The sequence below is a fragment of the Poecilia mexicana genome, unplaced genomic scaffold (genome assembly GCF_051168715.1).
Source record: "Poecilia mexicana isolate PSO_F unplaced genomic scaffold, ASM5116871v1 scaffold_21, whole genome shotgun sequence".
NCBI lineage: Eukaryota > Metazoa > Chordata > Actinopteri > Cyprinodontiformes > Poeciliidae > Poecilia > Poecilia mexicana.
Window position 1 is genome coordinate 13,071,185 of NW_028263390.1, and position 23,856 is coordinate 13,095,040.

Sequence of the window (23,856 nt, forward strand, 5' to 3'; positions counted from 1 at the left end):
AATTGTGTTGGGGCTTATCTCAAAGAGCTGTGCGTCTATTCATAGCATTTCTCCTCCATCACTTCAAACACTAATAAACCCTCTGCAACCACTTCCTCTCTCTCTCACTCTCTTTCTCTCTCTCTCTAATGCTTGCAGTACTGGACTGGGGCCTGAGAGTAGGAATCACTGATGAATTAATGAAAATGCGGCAGGTCCCTGGTGCGGAGTGGAGAAGAAGGGGACAGTTGAACACAGAGAAACACGGACCAGGCCGTGGTAGGGGATAAACATGAAAGTGTGATTGGGGAGGTGGATTGAAATGAGTCACAGATTAGTGGGACTTACTGTACCTTCCCCATCCAGCACAAATCTGTCCTGTCCCGTCTGCTCGCTGGAGAGGAAATTAATTTTTCGAAGGTGTCAAACTCAATTTCTCCGGGTTGAAGGTTTAACTGTCGTAAAGTTAAACTTGTATAAATTCAACGGTCCTATGGACATGGTAATTGATGAGATGTTTCATAAAACTTTGCTGCACAGCAAACATTTGCATTTCCACTGCTGCTTGTTGATGTAGGCAAGTTATTACTCAGATAATGGCCTGAGTTTTGCATGTAACAGTGCGTCCACCATGTGTTTATTTTGCCAGGCTAGGTGGAGGGCTAATTGTAAAAAAGCCTGTAAGGTTTTTGCAGCATGGCTCATTATAATGTGTGTTTGCTAAAAATTGACTCATTGGGAGAGAAAAAAAATCCTGCAAGTTCAGCTGGTGGACAAAAAGAAAAAAAAAAGGCAAACTGTTTTGTGTGGCTGGTAATGATGGGTTGGCGTGGAAGGGAGCACAACAAGGTGGGTGGACAAGGATTCGCATGACAGTGATAAGAACCACACATACGGGGGGGGGGTGCCTCATGACATCCACCTATTCTGCACAGCAAGCTGACCGACTCATACGGGCGACACACCAAGCTCCTTCACGCCTACATGGACCCTCCTGAACAGCATAATTATAACCACAGAAAATAAACATGGTGGCACACAGACAGAATGAGTCACCGATAAAAAAAAACAACAAAAAAAAACATGTAGATAAAAAGTTGATAGACATCTGTGGACCATTAGACTCAGAAAACTTTCTTACATGGATGAATATATAGCAGCTTGCAAAAGTATCCCAGTTCCATAAACTTTTCTGCATTTTTTCAACTTTGTATCCTCAAATTTATGCACATTTTACTGGGACATTATGTGGCACAACGCATTGTATGAATGTGAGATGCAAAAAGGTGCTGAATTGGATTTCAAACTTTTCACAAATTAAAAATGTGGACTGCATTTGTGCTCAGCCTCCCATATGCTCATACTCCCATATAAAGTGTGATGCAAACCAGCTACTTTTACATGACTTGTAAATGAGATGTACGAATAAAAATCTCAATCTCCACAAATCTTTTAGGACATGACTCTACCCGTTTTGCACTTCGAGACATAGAAATCCTTCTCTTGAAGTATCCATTGAGGCTTCTTCAATTTAGCACCATCCATCTAGATCACAGAACTGACTAGAGGGGCGCTGAATATGAAATATTTTGAAAATTTTCCACTTTATCCTCCCACTTTAAAACGGTGTACCAATTTGTGTTGGTCTAACACATAAAATTTCATGAAAATACACACTACTTTGTTACTGCAACATGTGTGATGTTGCAGCATCCCCTACAATCACCAAGCCAATCACAAATTTATTTTTATCCTCAAAACACTGCACGGGTACATTAAGAGATTACACTCTCCATTTTCCCCTGGATGTCAGCTTAATATTTTCACATTAGACTAAAACACAGGGAAAACAAAATGAAGTGAGAGAAAACAAAGGGAAATAGATGGATAGATTTTCAAATATTTAAACTTATTGTTTTGCATTTATCCTGCCATGTGCTCATGTAGAGTTTTGCACGACACACTCACTTAATATTCACGAAAATACAAAAGCAAAATATAATCCATCACCTCTATAAATATACATCGTTTTTTTCAAAATTATGACAAAGCATACTGCCCTTTAGGGCTGTCATTACGTAAGAGCAAGGGAGGGGGGAAAGAGTAATGTTTGTGCTATTTTTACATCTTCAAACATCTTCAAAGGGTGAATTTGAGCACAAAAGAGATCCTTCAAAGTCAGGATGGAAAATGAGACAAAAGAACAACAGAATGCAAGCGAACAAACAAAATTAATGAGCAGAAGCTGATTTGGCAACATTGAGCACAGAAGCTGTTGCTGAGAGTTTGGGAAAGCTCGAGTATCACAGAGAGCGGGTTGGCGGTATTACAGGAGCATGACACAGGCTAAGAAATGAGATTTTTTTTTTTTTTATAAGCGTGTGCCTCGAGGGAGCGTCAAGAGAGTGACACAAATTCGAATTCGGTGAATATTTATGACATCATCAATCAATCCCTCCTTATTTCGGTCAGAGTTATAGACTCTTCGGGACATATACCCAGTACACACACGCCAAGCCAATGAATTACGGAGCAGTGAGACAAAGTCGGAGCAAACACTCCGTCCTGTGTGGGTGGCAGCAAACACAGCTGGTATAAAGAGACCAACAAGCTGGTGTCCAGCAAATTCTCAAGACATAAAGCCATGCTGACACACTTTAAATCAGGGCTAGATAAGGCAAACTACATTGCAGAACTTTGTTTCTTTTTGCAGTACACAGTGTCTCCACACACTTAATAGCTTAATAGTTTGGAGCTAAAAATTTACAGCCCTATAAAAGACCAGAAAGACAAAATCTTGAACTGTTAAAAAAAGCCTCTCCAGGCTCCAATTTCTCAAGAAGTGCAGGTTACTATACCATCTATGAACCGCGACTCAAGTCAGCACTTTTCAAAGAATGTTACACCGCTCCCCAGAAATTACAGAAAGAATAATATGATTTAAAAAGATTTAAGCAAATGAGGGTCCATTACAGAAAAAGAACATCCTCAATGCGGCGTCTTCTTTCAGTCCGGCAACGTAATTGAATAAATCCTCACAAGAGCCAGAGTTCCCATAATGCGGTCTCGAGAGATGCTACACTTCGGTAACAGCTTCAGTCTATTAGAAGGAAGCTAAGCAGGAAAGCATTTGCAGAATGTAGGAAAACTGGCTCAACGTGAGTTCAGGGCATTACTCACACGCCTCGGCAGCCCAGAACAAAACACACATCAAGGCACAGTGGAAAAAATGACAAATGATATTCTTACCGTACATCGATTGTGATGTGGGGAGTTTTTCACTACAAGAACTGTATGATTCCTCAGTGCAGCTTCAGTTCCTCATTCAGACACGCCGCTGTGCTGAGAGGCACTGGAAACGTACACAAATCCAATCGCATATGCACACACACACAAACACACAGAGAGCGAGAGAGAGGAAGAGAGAGGCGAAGAGAGACAGAGAGAGAGAAAGCCCACTCTGGGATAAATGCCTGCACGTGTGCTCTGAGCTAAAAAGCATACAAACGTGCACCGTGATTGGTGCAAAGCGAGCCTCAACGCTGGAAATCACTCACCGTGACACACACTCACACTCACACACGCCCTCCCTGCCATGCAGACACACTTGCGCACGAACGGGAGGCTAAAAGACAACGTCAGAGAGAAATCACGCCGTGATGACCTTGGATTTTCCCAGTTCTTCTGCAATAGCTTTCCTTGCCAACAGAGCAGTGCAGATATAAAGAACCAAACATGCAACTATGACCCTCACACTTCTCCTAAATCGGCTGCAGGAGGTAAAAAAAAAAAAAAAAAAAGCAGAACACGGATTGGAGAAATAGATATGACGAGTAGATAAGATAGATAGAAATGGAGAACACCTCTCTCTCACACAACCTCCTCTTTCCTTTGGTCAGTGTCCCACATTCCTTCCTCTTTTTCGTTACCATTACACAAAGCTTATGTGACTTAACGCCATCCTTATGCTTAACAATTAAGAATACATTTAATCTTCTCTGACTGTATTTCTACACAACACCTAATGTAAATATTGAAAAAAAAAAAAAAAGAAAAAGATAGCATTACATAACAAAGCACATTTTCCGCACCGATACAGACATGAGTGGAATGCAAACATTTGGATTCCATTCTTTAATTTTCGGTAGAACCATAAACGGTGAGGGTAATATGAAAAATCACCCTGAATTCTAAGGTTTTGCATGTCCCTCCACAGCATCCATGCAGTACAGTGAAAAATGCAGCCAGATGCTGCCAAACAAACCGTCTGTTGGCAACGCTACGAAATCAGGAGTTTGGTGCAATGCCAAAAATGAAAGGCATCAATAATGATCTTTTGAAAGGCAGCCACTGTGCAGCGAAAAAAAAAAAAAAAAACCCAGCAGTGATGTATCGGATTTCTTGACAAAATTAAACCCTTTCTATTTGGTTGATCTAAGGAATCTCTATTCCCACTTTAAAAAATGCTCAATGTGAAATATGTTCAATAACACAATAGATCTGCCGTTAATACTGTGCTCAGACAGCTGTCACTGCGGGAGAGCAGTGGAAATATTACAGGTAATAGCAACATTTCTTTTTAGTTCAAAGAAAAGCACTAAGTTTATACACCAGGAGAACAGCTTTTGATGTTATTCCTGCACACCATTAATCAAGAGTGCACTGAAACACGTTAACTTACGAATAATCCATTCATTCATTTCAGAAAATGCTCCGTACGACAACAAAAGAAAGTCAGCAGATAGAACTGTGAATTTATTGAAGACAGCAAAAGATATAAAGTTAAAATATAAACACAGTCCTGCAAAGACTTTAGTTGGGGCAATTTAGTCCCAACTAAGACTTTAGTCGGAGTCAATGGTGAGTGAGTTAGGTGGGGCACAGTCAGACCATTAATATAGACCATGTAACACCGACAGTGTGTTCTATGATTCAATCTACATAATACTGATTTTATTAATAAATGGATCAGCGTGATCTGGAGTGGTATCTGAGAAAAAAAAAAAGATCAGATAACATATAAGGCAGCGAGTCCTTTTCTAAAAACAAAAATATAGCTCACTAAAATACATTCAAGAGTTTCCTGTAAATTCACCTGAAAGTCAAACAACACAACGCTCAGTAATAAAAAGTTGCATTTCATTCTCACAAAGCATTTTACATGCTAAGATTCATAAGAGCACAATTTAAAGACAGAACCGTCCGAACAATCCACCGTTCAACCCCCCTTGCACAGTCATCAGCTCATTAGTACTGCTACCCTCACAGCAAGAAAGCCTCCAGATTGAAGCTAAATTGTACCCAGGCTTTGTGTGTGCGGAGTATTAATGGTCTTCTAAAGCCTGCCCGCATTTCCTGTGAATTTTTCAGTTTCCTTCCACGGAGCAAAAACATCCATGAAAGGCTATTCAGTGACTTCCTGCTGGGCCAGTATGAACAGAGATGGGAATTTTAGTTCTCCGTTTTCTGAGAGAAAATGTATTGTTTTAATTTAGTTTGGATGACAAAAATGTATTTGAGTTCAAATTAGGTGACAATTTGAACTCAACTTCCATCCTTCTTATTGGCTCATATTTCAAGAGTCATTTTAGTTCTTGTTTAAACATTGGTTAAAAATGAAATCTGCAATAAGAACAAGATGGATGGATGGACCTCTTAGTCAGGGGGATAGGGAAAACGTTGTTCATATTGTATTATTTCCCATACCTATTCACACCCAACAAACACAATCAATGCTTTTCTTTCCTAAGACCCATACTGGGATATTTTCTATTATCTTAGCCAATGCTCCTGTAAGTTTGTGTGTTTGAATTTACAAGAAAAATAATTTTGTCTTAAGTCGCCAAGGGAGCAAAGAGCAAGAAAACAAGAGAAAAGTGCACCTGGATTTATTTTTTTACTACTTTCAATTAAGAAATTTTCTTTTAAAGCTTTCTTTCTCTATGTCCAAAGAGAACAATAGAAGTGGTGTTTTCTCTTACCCTTGCCAACGCGATGGTCCAGAAGGGTACGGCAGTCCAGTGCCAGCCTCTGAGTGGCTGGGACATCAGTTGCAGGCAGTGGCATAGTGGGCAATACACACACACTATTCTACTTTACCCAGACGCAGTAACTTAAAACACCAAAGCCAAAAATACTGATCTTAACCTGCAACAATCAAAGTGAAACAGATCTGCTATTTTAAGTCACTAGAAATTACGTTTTCTGACACAAATAAATGAGCTTTTTAGTTGCAAAAAGCACCACAACCAAACCATGCACTTTTTTTCCCCCCCCGACAAAACTAAACTGCAAAATCAAACTTCTGCAGAACACTTACAACCACCAAAAGCAAACGCATACACCATCGATCTCTAATGAATACCAACTTGCATGTCCCTGTCCTGAGGCTTCTTCGTAATTTATGTTAGCACAGTCAAGTTGTCCGCATTAACTAAGAGATTAGCAACAAATCCTTCAATAGCAGCTCCAGGCTCAGTGTGAATCTCGCTCATTAAAAAACATCTCACAGACACAATGGAGCTCACTATCCAACCACAAGGAGAAGAGGGTGGAGATAGGCTGGGAACGAGGGGCACCGTGGGACTGTCATTCAGTGAGTGGGTTTGAAGTTCATGGAATGTGGACTTGGATGTGATGTGGGTAGAAGTACAGGGAAAAAAATGTGCTAGAGTTTGTCCTGAGATGACTTGTATCATGCACACATCTGGAACAAGTTTATACTCGAAAAGAATAGGTGCTTTTTCCTTTCACCAGAAGCTGAGTAAATATTTTTATGGAAATTATATGACATATTTTTCATGCGGATTCTTTAAAATCTAACTCATTTCTGGTGCAGGTGTGAAGTTGACGAGAGTTACTCACCTGTCATGCTGGACTTCAGTCACAAGGCGGCGTTGCTAATCAAGCAGACGGAAAGTTGGGTTGCACCTCGGCTCTGGGAAGAGTGTCTGCCAGGGCTTCGAGAGTCAGGAAACCCGCCGGCTTTTTTTTTGGCCTGCTAATGTTAGTATGCCAAACTTAGCTAGAGCGTGAACAAATTTAGCTAACACCTGAATATCTTTTATATTAGTCGAAGCTATGAATTTAGTTAGTTAGTCTTATAACTTTACTGAAATGCAACTAGTGAATTTAAAAGATAATTCGGACAGTAATGTTACGACAACGGATATACATTGCTAGAGGTTAGCTTTCCTTGCTATAACTTAAACATCACCGATTATATTGACTTGGTGGCTATGTAGTGTGAATGTTCACATGATATGTGAACAAAATATAAAATATAAACCCCGTTCCTTATTTACACAACACTGTTCTAAGTTAACCTAACGTTTGTTTATGCTACTTGTTAAGCATGCTAACACCTTAGCTGTTTCTACTATAACGTTAATGAATGACAGCAAAACTGTTACTTACCATTAAGCGAAAACAAAATCCTTAAAGCCTTTAGCATACAACGAAACGAGTTAATGAAGACCACGTTATTTAAAGTTAAATTATACCAGGGGGAATATTCATTTGGCTCAGGCCAGCGTTAAATCTCTTTAGCCCCGAGCAGATGACGCCTAGCTAACTGTGACAACCCACCAGGGGACCCCTTGGACACCACTTTGTTGTCATCAAGTTTGAACATAATTAGCTCACATCCTGTGTTGTCTGTCTGACAAAGCTGTTGACTTCATTAGTTGAATGTATGTACAAATATGATGTTACAGAAATAGTAATCGTCAGAATACTAATACATATTACATACAATTATTAAACATGGTTATGTGAATATTAATACAATTCTGAAAACACCCTCTTAAACAACACCCTCATACTGAAGAATTATTCCCAGAATAAGTACAGCAGTTCTGTGAGGTTCGTGTTCCGGTGAGTTTGCAGGATGATGAAGACTGTAGAGTACGCAAGTTTAAAGCAGGGTTAGATTTTAAAATAATATTCCAAGCTTCAAACATATCACAGTGTGCTTTTCAATCCATTGTCACAAAATATACAGAGTATGGCGCAACAGCAAGCTAAGGGTTGGTAAAATTAACTTAAAGTTTAATTACATTATTTTGTGTTACTTGTAAAAGTGACTACTAAAAATCTTTACAACTTATTTGCAGACTTTTCTAGGCAACTTTATGGCTGTGACTGCACTGCTAACACAACCCCACAAACACAAAAGCTATTACCTATTATGAAAGTAGCACACATTGCTTGAATTCAGATGGAGAAACAAAGGATAACCCAAAAGTACTAAAAAAAATGGCGAAAGTGTTGTAAAAGCTTAAATTCACTCAAAGAACAAAATAATGTGTTGGAGGATGGCTTGTTTTATTTTAGGGCCAAGATTATATGTCACACTTCCTGAAACTAATTTGTGAAATAATATCTAAATTAAATACATGGTGTGAAAAGTTATGTGAATGTGAGTGGGATAATGCCACAAAAAGTGTTTAGAAAGACCGTGAAATCAAGCTAACCCTGTTACTTCAAATAGACCTTTCAAGACTCTGATTTGTCCTCAATTGATCTACACTTTATTTATAGCTACTATTTATAATCTACTGTGCTTTATCTAAGCAAAATAGAGCTTTGTCCAACTACTGCTAGCACCCCCTTCCTAAGTTACCGCTTTGAGATTACTGCAATTTGACCCAGAAGTATGTAATGTACCGCATGCAGGACACAAAAGTGCTAAGAGTTATCATTGTTGCACTCCGGCGTACATAAATAGATGTGTGTCTGGTATCAGTGAGATTCTTGGCATGGATTCCCAGGCCATAGGATCAATTCTGTTGTTAGTTTGGCTTCAGTGCAAATGAGAATTATCTAATTACTGGGCATCCAAAGCAGTTGGTCTTAACACTAAGCTGTATCTAGGCTTGTGCCCAAACCAGTATCACTCGTTGAATGAAACTGTGAATTAAATGCAAGCAGATGATCAACAGTAACAATCGGAAGATTTCAAATCCTAACGCGATATTCGCCGCTTTCCTCCTCCTCCTCCACAGATGCATCAAAAGGCTCTTCACTGCCTTGCATTGCTTTGTGAGTAGAAGACGATGGTTTGCATTTCAGTTGTGGTATAAGCTACGTGCTCCAGACCTGACGGCCAGCTATGTTTAGAAGCACAGTAATCGGTATGAAAGGTTTCAGCAACACAGCCGCACAGGGACAGATGGAAGCATATTAGATCAGCCTTAGGGGCTTTGAGTGTTGCCTGGAAACAATTAGCAGTTTAAAAAACTTTAAACAGCTTACCAACACCGAGACGCAGGAATTATGTGGCAAGTGAGAAAACGTGTTCCACAATACTCAGGACTGTTGCTCTGGATAATACAGATTTTATTTATGATACGCAGGAGACCTCAAGGCACCAAACCCTCTCGTTTATCTCCTCTTTTTCACAAACTGTTGAGATAAACTGTGTTCAATATTTTGTGACACAAGCATCTAATCCTAATTTTAGTTTTTCTTCGTGAATGTTTTTTTAATGATATTCATCTCCCTTTAGCCTTGTCTGATTTTGAAACATTAGAATCATGCATTTTTTTTATTATTTCACAAGACAAACCAACACAAACTAGGAGTACATTCTTCCACAATTGTTTTGCAATGTGGATGGATGGATTTTTATATGTAATAAAAGTTAAATAACCAGAGTTTGGATGTGGGGGGAAAAAATAGTGGGGCACTTACATAGAAGGCATAAACAGTGCTGGATTATTATTGCAATGTGTAAAATTTAAAATTGGTTTGGATTAGTTATTATATGACGCACAAAGCAGAGGCTTAGCGCACAAAATCCTGAAGAGGCATCTTTATTAGCCAAATGAATCGCTGCTTTTACCTTTAAAACAACCTGTTTTAAGAGAAAATATAACAGGTAGTTTCATTTTCACCTGCATGCAGCCGAATCCCTTCTGGGTGCTGCAGAGGTGGTGGGTGAGTCAGCCTGGCTGTTTTTTTTTTTTTTTGCGCTGGCAGATTCTAAAGACCTTTTGCCAGTGTTTTTATTTGTATACAGCCTGTAATTGTACAGACAGATCCTGCAGTAAGCAAGGGGGCAGAAGCAGTGTGTGTGAGGCGTCGCCTCTGTGACACAGTGGGAGCGAACTATACGTGAACAAGACTGGATGGAAAGAGAGTCGTGAATAAGGTTTTGTTTTAATGCTATTGACATAAATAGATTTGTTTTGATTCATTGATGTGTCGGTGCCGTCTTAAATAGATGAGAGTGTTGCATTTATTCCTGGCCCCGTCTTGAGGACAGTGAACTCAGCTTTGCAGGGCAGCGAGAGTGGCTGCTGACTAATTAATCCTCTTAGTGTTCTTCACTCCGCAGCTTCGCTCTGTGGCAGTTGTTGACTTCATTTCAAAAGCGTCCAGGTGGTGACCTACAACTTAGCGCGAGCGAGTTCACGCATCTTTGATGGGAAGATAACTTTAGTGCAGGGGTCCTCATTACCTCAGGATTTACACTATTTTTTTTTTTTCCTTGTATGGGATACATCTTTATTATGATATTTGTCTACAATTGCTGTGCAATGGAGTCAGCAGAGGTGGATTATGACAAGTTGGTTACATCTATCCTAGGACAAATGCTGGATTTGAGGAGTGGGGGCATAATATGTAAAACAAAAGAGGTTAGTACTCTACATGATACAAATTATACAGAATAGTTATAAAAACAGTATACAGGACTCCAACTTTAAAACAAACACGTATTGGTAACTAAACACGATTCACAAATACAAACTGCTTGTTCCCACTTTTATTTCCTTGTTTTTTTTTAAATGCCCAGATGACAAAGCATTTGTTTTAAACATTTTTTTTTTTTACATCCAGCCTGTTGTGTGTGTGTGGACACATAATCTTAGAGAGAAGGAGATTGGTGACAGTGGACTTTTAGACGCTTGGAATGCGGTCAAGGAGGACCTGGAGGAGTTTAACTCTCCATAAACCAGCTCAGAGCTAATTCTGGCTACCAGATAATTCAGTTGAAAGCTGCCTTCCTCGTGGCGCACACTTTGTCAACATGTGGAGCCAAACAAATGTTATTTTGAGTGTTTGCTGCATACCCAAATCTGCCTCGGGAATCTCAAAACAGATCAAGTAGATTATAAATGCTTGGTGTTTTGTAGTTGGTAGAAGAAGGTATAAAAACAAGAGCTAAATCTGAGCTATAATTAACATTACCTTGTTATCTTTAGAATTTAATTTAAGAAATTATTTATTCCTTTATTACCTATTCATAAGTACTAAAACTGTGTTGCAGTTTTGGAGATATAATTAAAGTAAATTGTTTTAATGAAAGTGGAAAAACTGAACTAAATATATTTCTTACAGTGGGTAATATTAATGGGTGCTATAAAGGCTCTTCGGGGCTGCAAAGCTCCACTATAAATCCTAAAGCTTTGTTCAGATATGCATGAACAGAAATGTTGAAAAGATTTCAGTTCCTTTTCCGATTTGCAATGATACAACAACCAGCTTCAGTGATTTTCTTAAAAACAGGAAATGACAAGTTGGAATTTATTTCAGAGTTTGTCTCATATAGACATACGTTCCCAGTAATACTTGGTTACATGTTCCTTACTAAGCTGCAACTCTATCCTAGCTTATTGTATCACCAATAAGCTACCTGTAAACATAATTACAGGTGGATGTTTGACTGATGTGCTTGTGAGATATGATTAAGATTAACATGCTTTATTTGTCCCAAACCAGTTCTAATTTAAAAATAGTTTGTCTTTATCATTAGCTTGAACCAAAAATCAAAAGCAATGCCCGATTTTCATTGCTTAATTTTAAGTAATTGTTTTTATTATTATTGTGAGCATGGGTTAATTATCATGTGGCAAGACCAAGTTTTAATCAAATGGCCATTGACTTGAGGTGATATTGAAACATTTGGAAGTAGTCCTTCATTTCAATTTTTCCACCTAGATTGTGCAATGCACAATTGAAGGTTGGTGTTTTCATGCTTGACAGTTGGTAAAGTATTCTTAGGTATAAATGTCTAAATAGACACAAGGAACCATCAGAATACATCCAGTAAATTTTGAATTTGTTCACATATTTTGAAGAATGAATCAACACAAATTGTATATTGGATAATCATTCCACCCCAGAAAAACAGTTGTTCAAATGCACCATTAAAAGCCAAAGACATGAACAACACGGTTTATGTTAGATTAGGAACCTTACGCTATCTGTGAAACATGGGTTTGCTGCATGAGGTCCAGGACAGATTACGATTGATGGAACCTGCGTGTATTTGGATAACGCTTAGATATCAACAAACAGGTATACAACTTGGACAAGTGCTGAGTGGTTAAGAACAAAAACAGTTCTTCTCTATAGTCAACTCTAAGCACTGACCCGAATCCAATTAGAAAGGTTAAGTGTGAGTCTGAGTTGAAGAGTCTACGAATAACATTAGTGTCTCAAAAAACACTTTAGCATCCTGGAAATAAAGCTTCTCTGCACATAGGAATTGGTAAAAAAAAAAAAAAAAAAAAAAGACAAGATCCACATATTATTTTTCTTAATTCAAGTCATTTTTCTGAAGAAGTTCGGTATGTAAATGTAGCAGATTTGAGCAAATTAACAAATTCCAATGTAATTGCAGTAAAAACGGTATCACATTTTTCATTAAGTTGAATGTTCACTTCTGATTTTTCTCCTTTCCCCTGGTACACCTCAAGTCTGCAGCTTCTTGCTGATCTAAGCCCAACGGGTGATGCCAGCTCAGGTCACCATGGTGACCTTTGCTGACACCAGGCAGGTCTCTCCGATGGAGCTTCATGAACCTCCATGTCTGAGTGGCACTCTGTCTCCTGGGCTCAGGCGGAAAAAGATGCTGTGGCAGAACGCGGTGAAACACATCATTACCCAACAAGAGCTCAGCTCTCAGGTGATTCACAGTTCAATCTAAACCTTAGTTTTTCTGTATTCTAGTTGTTGATTGGAGTGGAGTAACGCTAATTCACTATTCCACCCAATTTGAGTCTTGTAATAAAATAGAGCCTCCACGTGACGCTTCACAGTCGAAACCGTGAAAATGTGCCAGTTATTTCATTCACTTTCCTTAGAATATGACAAAAGTAGACCAAATATAATGAGAAGAAAAAAATTTAAAACCATGTTTTCTTTCTCTCTAGTAAAGCCATTTTCCATTGCAAACCACTGATTTCCTTTTTTTGTCATCAGGTGGGTGTGGAACCAGCTCGCAAAATCTTTGTGACCGATACCTACATAGATGAGATCAACAAACAAATCCGCAGCAAGGCCTCCCGCGGAGTCACAAAACGCCGCTCCTCCACATTCAAAGTCCACAGTCGAACCTCCACCAGCACGCACGGCAGCATCAGGGTCCCAACGCAGCACTACACCAGCGACGCTGACTTCTTCGTGCACTGGTGCAACACTGTTCACAGCGTTTACATACCCATGCTGGGGCACACCTTCAAATCCCGCGATCTGGAGAAACTCTACCAGCAATACTCCTCCCACCAGAGGAGAAACTCTCTGGCCGTCACCAATGTAATCGATGCAGTGACTAAGCTCCACATGTTGGTCCTGTATCTGGCACTGGCCCCGGACGCTGTTACGGATCGTTTGCGTGGCTATTTGACTGGCATCTTCATGGTGCTAGCTATAGCGCTTTGCATACTAGTGTTAACCTGCAAAGACTCCATGTCCCCACAGTGGCTCCATTATGCTGGCATTGCAAGTTGGCTGTCACAGACCACACAGATCCTAGGGGGCCTGGCCTATGGACTAGAAAAAGACCCATCATGGTATATTTTGTTCACACTGTTTGCAACATACACACTGCTGCCATTACCTCTGCTGTGGGCAATGTGTGCTGGCTTCCTCACCCCAATACTGCACATTTTGATGGAGATATGGTTCCACTACAATGATGCTTTGCTTTTGAATAAGGTAAGTAAAGCAAATGTGAAAAGATTAGTTTTCAAAAAAGGAAAATCCTTCTGGAAACTCACAAGAAAAAAATGACAACAGGGTTTCAGGTGTGCTGGACAAGGTTGCAGGAAATGGCTAAATAAAACTCGTCTCTTTTTGTTCTTACTTTGGGTTTATTTCATCTTGTTGTTAGCCTAGTTATTTCTTTCAATCATTTTTAATCCAAGTGTTCTTGATTTTATCGTTTGAAATAAAATTTAACACTCTAATTCCAGGTGTTTGCCAAAGGCCTGCTGTACATGGGCATGAACACAGCTGGCTTGTTCATCCACTATCTGACTGACCACGCCCAGCGGCAGGTTTTTCTGGAGACGCGGCGCTGCATTGAGGGTCGCCTCAAACTTGAGCAAGAGAACCAAAGACAGGTTGCAAAGTGACAAAAAAAAATCACACGTTATTAATTTCTCAATTTTTTTATTTTCATTCAACCTTTTAGATAACATCAATCTTTTAAATTTTTCTCCTGTGATTGTCCTTGAATTGCCAGTCACTGATTACTTCCTCGTGTTGTTGCCTCACAGGAGCGACTGGTCCTGTCAATCCTCCCTCGCTTTGTTGCTTTAGAAATGATTGCTGACATGAGCTCCATGGAGAACGAACTCATCCCGCATGAGTTTTATAAGATCTACATCCACCAGTACAAAGATGTCAGGTACTTAGACTGGCACGCGTTTGTGATTGTGGATCTGCGATTCATGACCTTTACGATGGTAGACCTCTTGATTACCACCCATATTAAAGCAAATTAGGATTTAAAGGTGATTAAATGTTAAAATTGTCCTTTAAATTCTATTCTTGTTTCTGTCTTCTCTCTAGCATCCTTTTTGCAGACATTAAGGGCTTCACCCAGCTGTCTATAAACCTGTCAGCCAAGGAAATGGTTCTAACCCTTAATGAGCTCTTTGGACGCTTTGACCGACTTGCTGAGGTTAGAACTTGCATCTTTTCTCTGTGATCGCTCATATTCATCTGAGAATAATCAATCTGTTACATATTCATTTCTTCTCTCTTTGTAATGTTCACCTATTGACGTCTAATCTTGTCTTTAATCTCTAGAAAAACAAATTAATTGCAGTTAAAGAACAAATATTAACCTTGTTTTACTCATGTGTTATGCCCTAATATTTCCTAATGCTTAAACTATATATCTTTTTCTGCTGGCTGTATTCTAAAAAGCTCTTCTTTTATATCTTATCACAGGAGCATCACTGTTTGCGGATAAAGATACTGGGAGACTGTTACTATTGTGTTTCGGGGGTACCGGAGCCGCAGCTTGCCCATGCACGTTACTGCGTAGAAATGGGCCTGGCTATGATCAGCACAATACGGTCAGAGTTAATGTCCTTACAGAAAGAGAGTGATATACAATGAGGCTACGTGCCTGGATTGTGTGAATAAATGAAAACACAAACGCTGGTTCCTTTGAACAGGCTCTCAAGATTGCTCAGAGTTTTGGGATCTTTTATGCTTTCTTCTTTTTGACTTGTTCAACTAGTTTCTTTCCAGTTAAAATCTATTTGGTCCTAATGTTTTATCTAATCTAATCAGACCAGAGTAAGCAATCCCCGTTCAAGTTCAAGTACCCAGTGAGCAGTGGGGCTTGATTTTAGTAGTGAAGTTTCATAAAATCCACTAAGAAATTTGATAATAATGTGAGAAAGGCCTCAAAAGTGCCTCATTTGATTCTTGTCTTTTAAAGTAATTTTATCTTCTTTTTTTTTTTAGATCTTATATTTTGGTAATAATATTAGTGAGGAAGATTCTTGTCCAAAAAATACAAATACACCCTACTGAAGGAGAGGAAACACTTTTTTTTTTTTTTTTTTTTTTTTACATAAAGTGCTTTAAAACATCTGAGCTGTTCAGAATGTGCAACTGACAGCATCGTTCATCGTAGACCAAGTTCAGTTTGCTGCTGTAAGAAAAATGCCAGATGTAATTTTCAACCTACACTGAGCACCTCTGTGACAGAGCTGTTCTGAACACAGAGAGGACGCATCTCTTCTGCTCCTCTCTATTAGGGGGGCGCCGATGACGTTAAAAGGAAATGCCTCTAAAAAAATTACTTAAACCTCTAAAACAGTATCAGGTGATGCTTGATCGTGAGTTTTATAGTTGTTGGGATCAGTAAAGTTTCTTTAATTGCTTTAAAAATGCCAGACTTGTCCAGAAGCAGCTCAACTTTGACTTGGACATGAGGATCGGTATCCACTCCGGCTCCGTCCTCTGCGGGGTGCTGGGCTTGCAGAAATGGCAGTTCGATGTCTGGTCCTGGGACGTGAGCATCGCCAACAAGCTGGAAGCGGGAGGAATACCTGGGTGGGTGTACCATGAATAAGCACAGAGAAGCACCTGAATGGTCGCGTTTGACATGTGATGCGTAACCCGTGTTTGTTTCTTGTCACTTATCCAGACGTATCCACATCTCCAGGGCCACCCTGGATTGCCTGGGAACCACATACGAGACTGAGGACGGCCACGGCCGTGACAGGAATGAGTTCCTGCGAAAACACAACATTGACACCTTCCTTATTTGTCCTCAAGAAGGCAGGAACCAAGACCACCATCCCGAGCCCATAAAAGTCCAGAAGAGCAGTCGGACGTGGAACCCAGAGATCCCTTTTGGTCATGCCATCGATATGAACTGTGTAAGTGTAGGGACACAAAACAGATTCGAGGAGTTTACATTTATGTGCTTGTTATTTAGCCTTTTATTCGCTTCAGTCTTTTTTGATGTTGTTCCTCTACAGATTCTGGCCTCTTTCACCAACGGCTCTCTGCCCAGCTTATGGCAGTGCACCTCCAGAGAGATAAACAAACGCATCAAACACGCTATCGAGGTCCGAAGCAGTGAGCGCATGCGCAAGGAGCACATCACTGCGCTGACCCTGGTGTTCAAAGACCCACACATAGAGAACAAGGTACAGCATGTAGTTGCAGTTCATAATCAGTCTATGGAGGTAAAGTACTTCTTCTTAGTATTAAGAAATGATTATCGGAGATTTTTCAAAATAGTTTAAATGAACTAAAACAAGTTACTTTGTTGTTTTTAGTTCTCCCAGATCAGAGATGAAATGTTTAACTCCAACATGGTGTGCTCCTTCATCGTGCTCCTCTTCCTCATGGCTGCCCAGGCCGTCATCCCTACTCCCAGGTGGAAAGATGCTGAGTTGTTTAATGTTTTTTTTTGTGTGTGTGTGTAATGCAGGAAGCGTGAAGGATTAGAGTTGCAGACTATTAAAGATATGGAGCAGAAATATTTGACAGACTGTTTAACAGACTACCAGCATTTAAGACATATGATGACGTCTCAAAAAACAGCTGTGAGATAAAGAGTGAACTAAAAAAAAAGACATAAGCAAAACTATACTTTTTAGAATTGTTCCCAAGTAGGTAAAACTTTGAGTGAAAAAAAATAAAAACAATCAAATACAGAATGCATGGGAAGGAATGATAGGAAATGACCAAATTGTGTTGCCATTCTGTTCAATTTTCTGTCCTGGATTAACATTTTTCCTCCTCTCGTCCCTGCTGGGTGTTCCACCTGCAGACTGTTCCCCGCCGTCCTCCAGTTTTCCCTCTTCCTTCTTGCCTACTTGCTGCTGCTGCTGGTTGCCCTTGCCGAGGAGTTCAAGTGGACTCCAGCCGCTTTGCAGACGTTCTGCTGCTGGATCCACGAAAACAACAGCGCCCGAAACCTCCTCACTCTCACAGCCATCGTCGCCAACTTTGGCTTGGCTTCGACTGACTTGGTGAGTTGGAATTTGCACAAGGGCTGAGAAAATTAACACACTTTTTGTTCATCTGCTTTTTTGATTGCCAGATTTACACTGTAGTTTTATTAAAATAAGGCATTTATTTGACACGTGTATGTTCGCAAGTATAGTACATATTTTAAATTATGACAGCTTGTTTGTTGCTGCCACCATGTGGCCACAGATCTCCTGCTGCAATGAAGCCAAAACAGTTCAGCACTTTGTTTGCAAATATATGGAATAATACAATTCAAACAGATCACGGAAAGTGAACGTTTTTTTTTACGTTGGTGTGTGTCGCATCTAGGTGTGGTGTGTCCTAACAGCCTCTGAAGAAGCTGACATAATGGAGAAGAAGAGCCCAGGCTCACATTCAGTCTCCGTCTGCGCCTATCCTGAGGTAGAGACAGAACGGTTTCATTTCATCATGTTTCACATACTGGTCACATCACATTTTATTTTCTTTAACACATTTTCAAAAAGGTATTTTTCTAGGCAACCTATAGTGCAGTCCACACTCTTTGGCCCTCGGGATAAAGACGTGCAACATTTCTTTCTACATGGTCTCTTCTATGTTTCTTCAGTTTTTATATCACATTTGGGTAATTGCAAACGCCCTTTAGTGACCAGCTTTCCATTTTTTGGCAAAGGCAACAACATTTTTATTTAAAACTGTCTAGTACTTGAAGGACCTCAGGACCTTGATCTTTAATAACATTTCCCAGAGCTTTGGAATAGAAATAGTCCCACAGCATTACACATCCTTTACTGTGCTCAACAGCGGGCATGAATTACTTTCCCACATATTCACTCTTTGCTTCAGCACAGATGCAACCAAAGTGTTTGTACGACGGTGCTACAAAAAGTGCACATGCGAAGACAAAAAATGTGTTTATTGAAGGAAATAAGGTAACTTTATTGGCAAATAGATATGACTTGTTCTTGAAAATCTCAATAGCCTCATTTTTATTAGTTCCTGTCGGGGTGGTAGTCATGTGAGTTTATTTACATTTGTGATGGTAGGACAGAAGTTGTTTGATTTTTTTTTTTTTCTTTTTTTTTTTTTTGGCATGGCATTCTCCCAGACAACTGACTGGCAAATAGAAATAATATTTATTTTATGTAATCTTGGGGCCCCAAGACTCTTCTATAAAAAAAAAAAATGTATTGTGTTTACCATCCTACCTTCACGTAATCCGCCAACGTTGTGGTAGGTGGGTTAGAGAAGCCCTCCACTGCATTTACACTGTTGTGGAACTGAAAGTCCTGGATTACTTAGAAAAAGTTCCTAAATACTGGTTAATTTAAAGGAAGATATTTATTCAAGACTAAATTAAAAAAGGCTTTAGCTTCTATCTTATCGAAGGACTTTTACGCGTCTCCAACGGAATTTTCAATAAATGTGGAGAGAGCTGTACATAACTCTAGATTAAAAACTTCCTATCCTCTCTGCTACTTCCTCGTTCCTTTAGATCTTCGTCCTGAGCGGCGTGGTCGCCATGGTGACGTGCGCCGTGTTTCTGCGCCTGAACTCCCTGCTGAAGCTGGCGGTGCTGCTGCTGGTGGTGATTGTGTACTCCTACCTCATACACCTCGCCTTTGTCACGCTCACACGCAGCGACGCCCAGCACAGGTCAGTTGGTTTACGCTCGATTTTACGTTTTGCCAACGAGCCAGTCCGTTCCAATGCAAGATGAATTTGTAACTTTTTTTTTTTATTCCTCTCTGTTATTTCAGGTCCCACTGTATCAGGAGAAAATGGATTTCCATTCTTCTCATGGCGATGTTTATTGTAGCTGTCTTCTACAACGGGCGGCAGGTATTTGTGAGCTGGTCGCTTTCTCCGTATTCCCTGTTCAATGTGTAGACGAGTCATCTTCATGTTTCCAACCTGCATTCCAGAGTGGATGGTGACTCTGCCTCTGTTTGCGTTCCAGTGGGAGGCCACCGCCAGACTGGACTTCTTGTGGCGTCTGCAGGCTCAGCAGGAGGTGGAGGACATGAGGGAGCTGCGGGAACACAACGAGTGTTTGTTGCACAACATCCTGCCCTTGCACGTCGCACAGCATTTTCTGGAGCGCAGCAGACACGATGAGGCAAGGGGTGGCATCTCTTCCCAGAGGCCGCAGAGTCATTTTAAGGCCCATTTTGTGAATGCACAACCTGGGCTAGCGCTGAATGATAAATGCAGACTTACCGATCGGGCTTTTTCTGGCCAATACCGATGTCTAGTTTTTTTGTTGTTTGTTTTTTTTTTTTTTTAAGTAGAGATTATTCAGATTTTACCCGACTCCGATCTTTTGTATTATAAAGGCTAAACTTTCTTTGAGAAAGGGGGAAACGTGCAGCGAGTTCTTCAATAGAGGTGATGTTTATGACTTTTCACAAAAAATGTAGGAATCACAAGATCATGCTGATTATGTTCCAAATTTTAATAACGCCCCCCCTCGTCACCCCCGGCGCAAAAATTGTTGGTTGTTGTGCTTATTGACCAAAACTGGTTCCATTTAATGAGTAAAGGAAAAATCAGCAATCAGAGGAAAATCGGTTTCTTCAGGTCTCCAGCTGTTTGATCGATTAATCTCAATTAATGTGTTTGTCACAATTTTCCACTGTAGGACCTTTACTCCCAGTCCTACGATGAAGTGGGTGTCATGTTTGCTTCTGTTGCCGGGTTCGATGAGTACTTTGAGCAGAAGGAGGTCAAACATGAAGGAGTGGACTGCCTCCGACTGCTGAACGAGATTATAGCTGGCTTCGATGAGGTGAGCATGCAGCAGGAGACCATGGGATCTGTATTAGTCTGCCTGTTGGAGTAACTGCTATGTGCGTGGCAAAAAAAAAAAAAAAAAAAAATCCAGAAATAATTACAAAGCATAGATGTGAAAAGTTACTCTTTTGCTCTGTTGTTTATTTCTTCTAACAAGCTATTAGAGGAATCTTATTTCCACTACGTGGAGAAGATCAAGACAATCGGAAGCTGTTACATGGCGGCGTCTGGTTTAGCTCCAAACAAGCAGGTGAGATTTTACACTTTCATGGTTTTGCCTAAAACAGAATCGGTACTCCAACATTTCCGTTCTGTTTTTAGTAAAAACAGAAAGTAAGACAGAATGACTGCCGTGACTAAGATGAAGTGTATACAAACTTTTTCCACTGTTCTACATAACTGTTTGGATCATCAGATTAAGTTAGTTTTTTTTTTTTTATCTCTGGTACATGATTTGGCTTCGCAGGCCCGCATCAGTCCGCTTTTTTTTTCCTAGGGATCGTTGGATGAGTGGAATCACCTGAGCGAGCTGGTTTTGTTTGCTTTGGCGATGCAGGAGATTTTAAGAGAGATAAACAACCATTCTGCCCAAAGCTTTGAGCTGCGTGTGGGTAAGTAACTGAGCCCCTACTTGTAGCTCCTTTCACCCCTGTTAAAGAGGGCTAAAAATGAACTCAACTTTACCATATGCTAAGACAAAAACTTACAATTTAGAAACGTTTATGGTGAAAACAAACCACCACACACTATCATGAAATAATAGTTGGGGTTTTATTGTTTAGTTTTTTAGCACCTATTTTTCTTTTTCCTTTATAGACATTTCTAACATATCTTATGCTCTCTTTCTGCTCATGCCACAGGTTTTCTATAAGTCTTAGGCCTAAGTACTGAGATGGCTATGGAAGATGACTCACTTTATGTCTGTCTTACATATTTGGCTAAATCAATTGATGACGGCTTTTCACTTTTCTGGTAGAAGCCACCAGATTTCTATTGAAACTTTTCAAGATGCCAAGCAGTCCAAGAAGGTCTTAGAGGTCGATGGACGAGAAACTGTGACGTCCTTGTTGTGATGTGTTTGGCCACAAACCTCCAGCCAAATACTTAATTAACACTGGACTCGTCCAGGTATCGCCCACGGACCGGTGATTGCAGGTGTGATCGGTGCCAGCAAACCCCAGTATGATATCTGGGGATCGACAGTGAACTTGGCCAGTCGCATGGACAGCACAGGTGTGAGCGGACGCATCCAGGTTCCTGAGGCCACCCGCAAGATCTTGGCAGAATGGGGATTCGTTCTGCAACTTCGAGGAGAGATATTTATTAAGGGGGTAAGATAAAGTGACTCATGGAGACAGTAAGTCATGCAAAGGTAATTTTAGGTCATTTCCAGGCTCAGTTAGGTATAAAAATATTTGAATTCACACTAGGAGCTTTCTAAAAGCAGAAACTTTCATACTATGCGACAATATTCACAAAAGAATTTTCACATTTTGAACTGAACATGAAATCTCTGTAGCATACACAAATATTTGTGGTTCTAACATAAGATGTAGGAAAAAATAAACCTCAAAAGCGATGAATACTTTTGCAAGACTTCGCTTTTATAAATAAATATACCTTAGAAAACTGCTTTGTCTGTGACTTGAAAACGATCCTTTGCATTTTACCTCTCCTCTTGATGCCTTAGGTGAGTGAATCCCAGGGGAAAGTCCGTACATATTTCATAAGCACCATGCGCAGCAAGAGGGGCAGAGTTGGAGGAGAGAAGTGTTCAGGGACCCGAGCGGGAGGTCGCATGACCCTGGCCGGAGTGGTGCACGGCCTCGTCCAGGCCAGGCACAAAGAGAAGATGAGAGAAGCCAATGGGAACTTTGGTTTAACCCCCTGCAAACTGCAGTGCTGAGTGCTGCAAGAAATAAACCACATGGTCCACAAATGGTGTTTCTCCAAGTTTACAGGACATAGTAAAAACTTGCCAAAAATCCTTGTTCCGGTTTCGTCTGCACTCCTCCGACTGGGGAAGTCCTTTGTGACTTCTTAGTCTGTGTGGTTTAGGTTCAGAGTGGTGTTTTCTGAACATTGCTTTGAAATGATCTTGAAGACATCTTTTATGCCATTTTGTTTAGTTAAGGAAAAGCCAACGATTCTTTGCTGGAACAATATTCTGGCTAGATGACAGACCTTTGAGCCAAAACACAGAATACCTCAATAAGACCAGCTCAAATGGCCTATTAAACTGTGAACAAATGTTTTTACTTCTTTGGTGCTCACCTATTTAGTACTGTTAACAGGTACACTATGTGTATTCATGTTATCTCCTGTTTGGTTTCTCTCTTTTTTTGTCTTTGTATGAATTAAAAACTCATGTAACTCTTCTCTTCTTGCAAATCAAAGTACAAAGAACGTAATTTGTTTAAATAACCATATATTTTATATCAAGTATGTGCTTGCTATTTTGTGCTCTTATTGTGCAGTTATAATAAGTAATATACATATGTTTTTTTTAAAGAAAAAAGTTCTTTTCATTTTACAGATATACATTGTACTTATTTTTTTATATAATTTCAGCCAATAAAATGGGCAAAGGAGAATTTGTGTCTCCTGTTTTTTGTTTGTTCAGGTTTTATGGGGGGATTTTTTTTTGTGTGTGTGCTTATATTAGTTTGTGTACTACTGAGATGTTATTAAAACTCATTTCAATGTTTATGTAATTTCTTCCTCCAACTTAGTACCAGTCTTAAATTATTTTTATAAAGAAATCCTCCAGAAAATTTGCTTCAGGATTTAAGGTTAATCTTAAATGAGAGTGTGGATTATAAATCCAATACCTTTAACATGTAGAAGTTCTTTTTTTCTCTCTTAAATTTTATCAGAGCACTAGCACTAGATTTGTGTAAAGAAATCGTTTTGTGTAACGGTATTAGTGAAATACTGAGCTCGACTTTTCTGCATCTCCATTAGTCATGACTGCAGCTACCGCGGGTATTCGCTGACAATCGTCTATTTCGAAGATGGTTCACTCGCTGGTATAAAGACTGTAATCACAAAAGATAATAGCTAAAGACCTAAGGAACTAAGGTTCAGACCAGCAGATTTCCCCCAGAATATAAAATACAGAGACGTGAAATAGTCTGAAAACAATACAAATTAGTTGATGTGAAATAAGATTTGTTAGGGAACAACAACAGGAGTTAATACTAAATAATAAAGATATACAACAGTTAAAGATTACCTGATGCAATGTGAACACATAAATGAAAGATGCGGAAACAGAAAGATGGTAGAGTAATAAAATGTGAAATACACAGAAAAATCTTCAATAAAATATACCAAAAAAAAAAAATACATATATACATTTATATT

General features: G+C 39.7%; 2 protein-coding genes across 4 annotated transcripts in view; one reads left to right on the top strand and one right to left on the bottom strand.

Moving 5' to 3' along the window:
• Positions 1 to 6,979, bottom strand: part of LOC106905426 (protein EFR3 homolog B) — a 28,612-nt gene extending 21,633 nt beyond the window's left edge. Inside the window, exon 1 of one of the 3 annotated variants that reach the window (XM_088002076.1) lies at positions 6,844 to 6,979. In XM_088002076.1, the coding sequence (XP_087858202.1) occupies positions 6,844 to 6,850 (7 nt within the window). In that variant the 5' untranslated portion in view covers positions 6,851 to 6,979. Of the gene's footprint in view, positions 1 to 2,952; positions 4,647 to 5,960; positions 6,049 to 6,843 lie in introns of those variants that run through there. The other 2 variants (XM_014970302.2, XM_088002075.1) reach the window with 2 other exon arrangements.
• LOC106905188 (adenylate cyclase type 8) lies at positions 6,907 to 23,084 on the top strand. The gene is made up of 21 exons (XM_014969963.2): positions 6,907 to 6,984; positions 12,684 to 12,892; positions 13,189 to 13,923; positions 14,181 to 14,330; positions 14,487 to 14,617; positions 14,782 to 14,893; positions 15,166 to 15,293; positions 16,126 to 16,284; positions 16,379 to 16,613; positions 16,716 to 16,886; positions 17,019 to 17,119; positions 17,516 to 17,717; positions 18,028 to 18,120; positions 19,193 to 19,353; positions 19,458 to 19,539; positions 19,658 to 19,816; positions 20,339 to 20,485; positions 20,648 to 20,740; positions 20,987 to 21,101; positions 21,619 to 21,821; positions 22,181 to 23,084. Exons 2-21 carry the CDS (start codon positions 12,719 to 12,721, stop codon positions 22,394 to 22,396), a joined length of 3,567 nt encoding a protein of 1,188 aa, XP_014825449.2. The 5' UTR covers positions 6,907 to 6,984; positions 12,684 to 12,718; the 3' UTR covers positions 22,397 to 23,084.
• Positions 23,085 to 23,856: the final 772 nt, after the last annotated feature.

What these genes read in the sequence shown, in the direction of transcription:
- LOC106905188 (XM_014969963.2), top strand. Translation starts at nt 12,719, where the DNA reads ATGCCAGCTCAGGTCACCATGGTGACCTTTGCTGACACCAGGCAGGTC. An exon ending in GCTATGATCAGCACAATACG is followed by an intron (nt 15,294 to 16,125) that starts GTCAGAGTTAAT and finishes TAAAAATGCCAG; the next exon opens with ACTTGTCCAGAAGCAGCTCA. An exon ending in GAGAGATATTTATTAAGGGG is followed by an intron (nt 21,822 to 22,180) that starts GTAAGATAAAGT and finishes TTGATGCCTTAG; the next exon opens with GTGAGTGAATCCCAGGGGAA.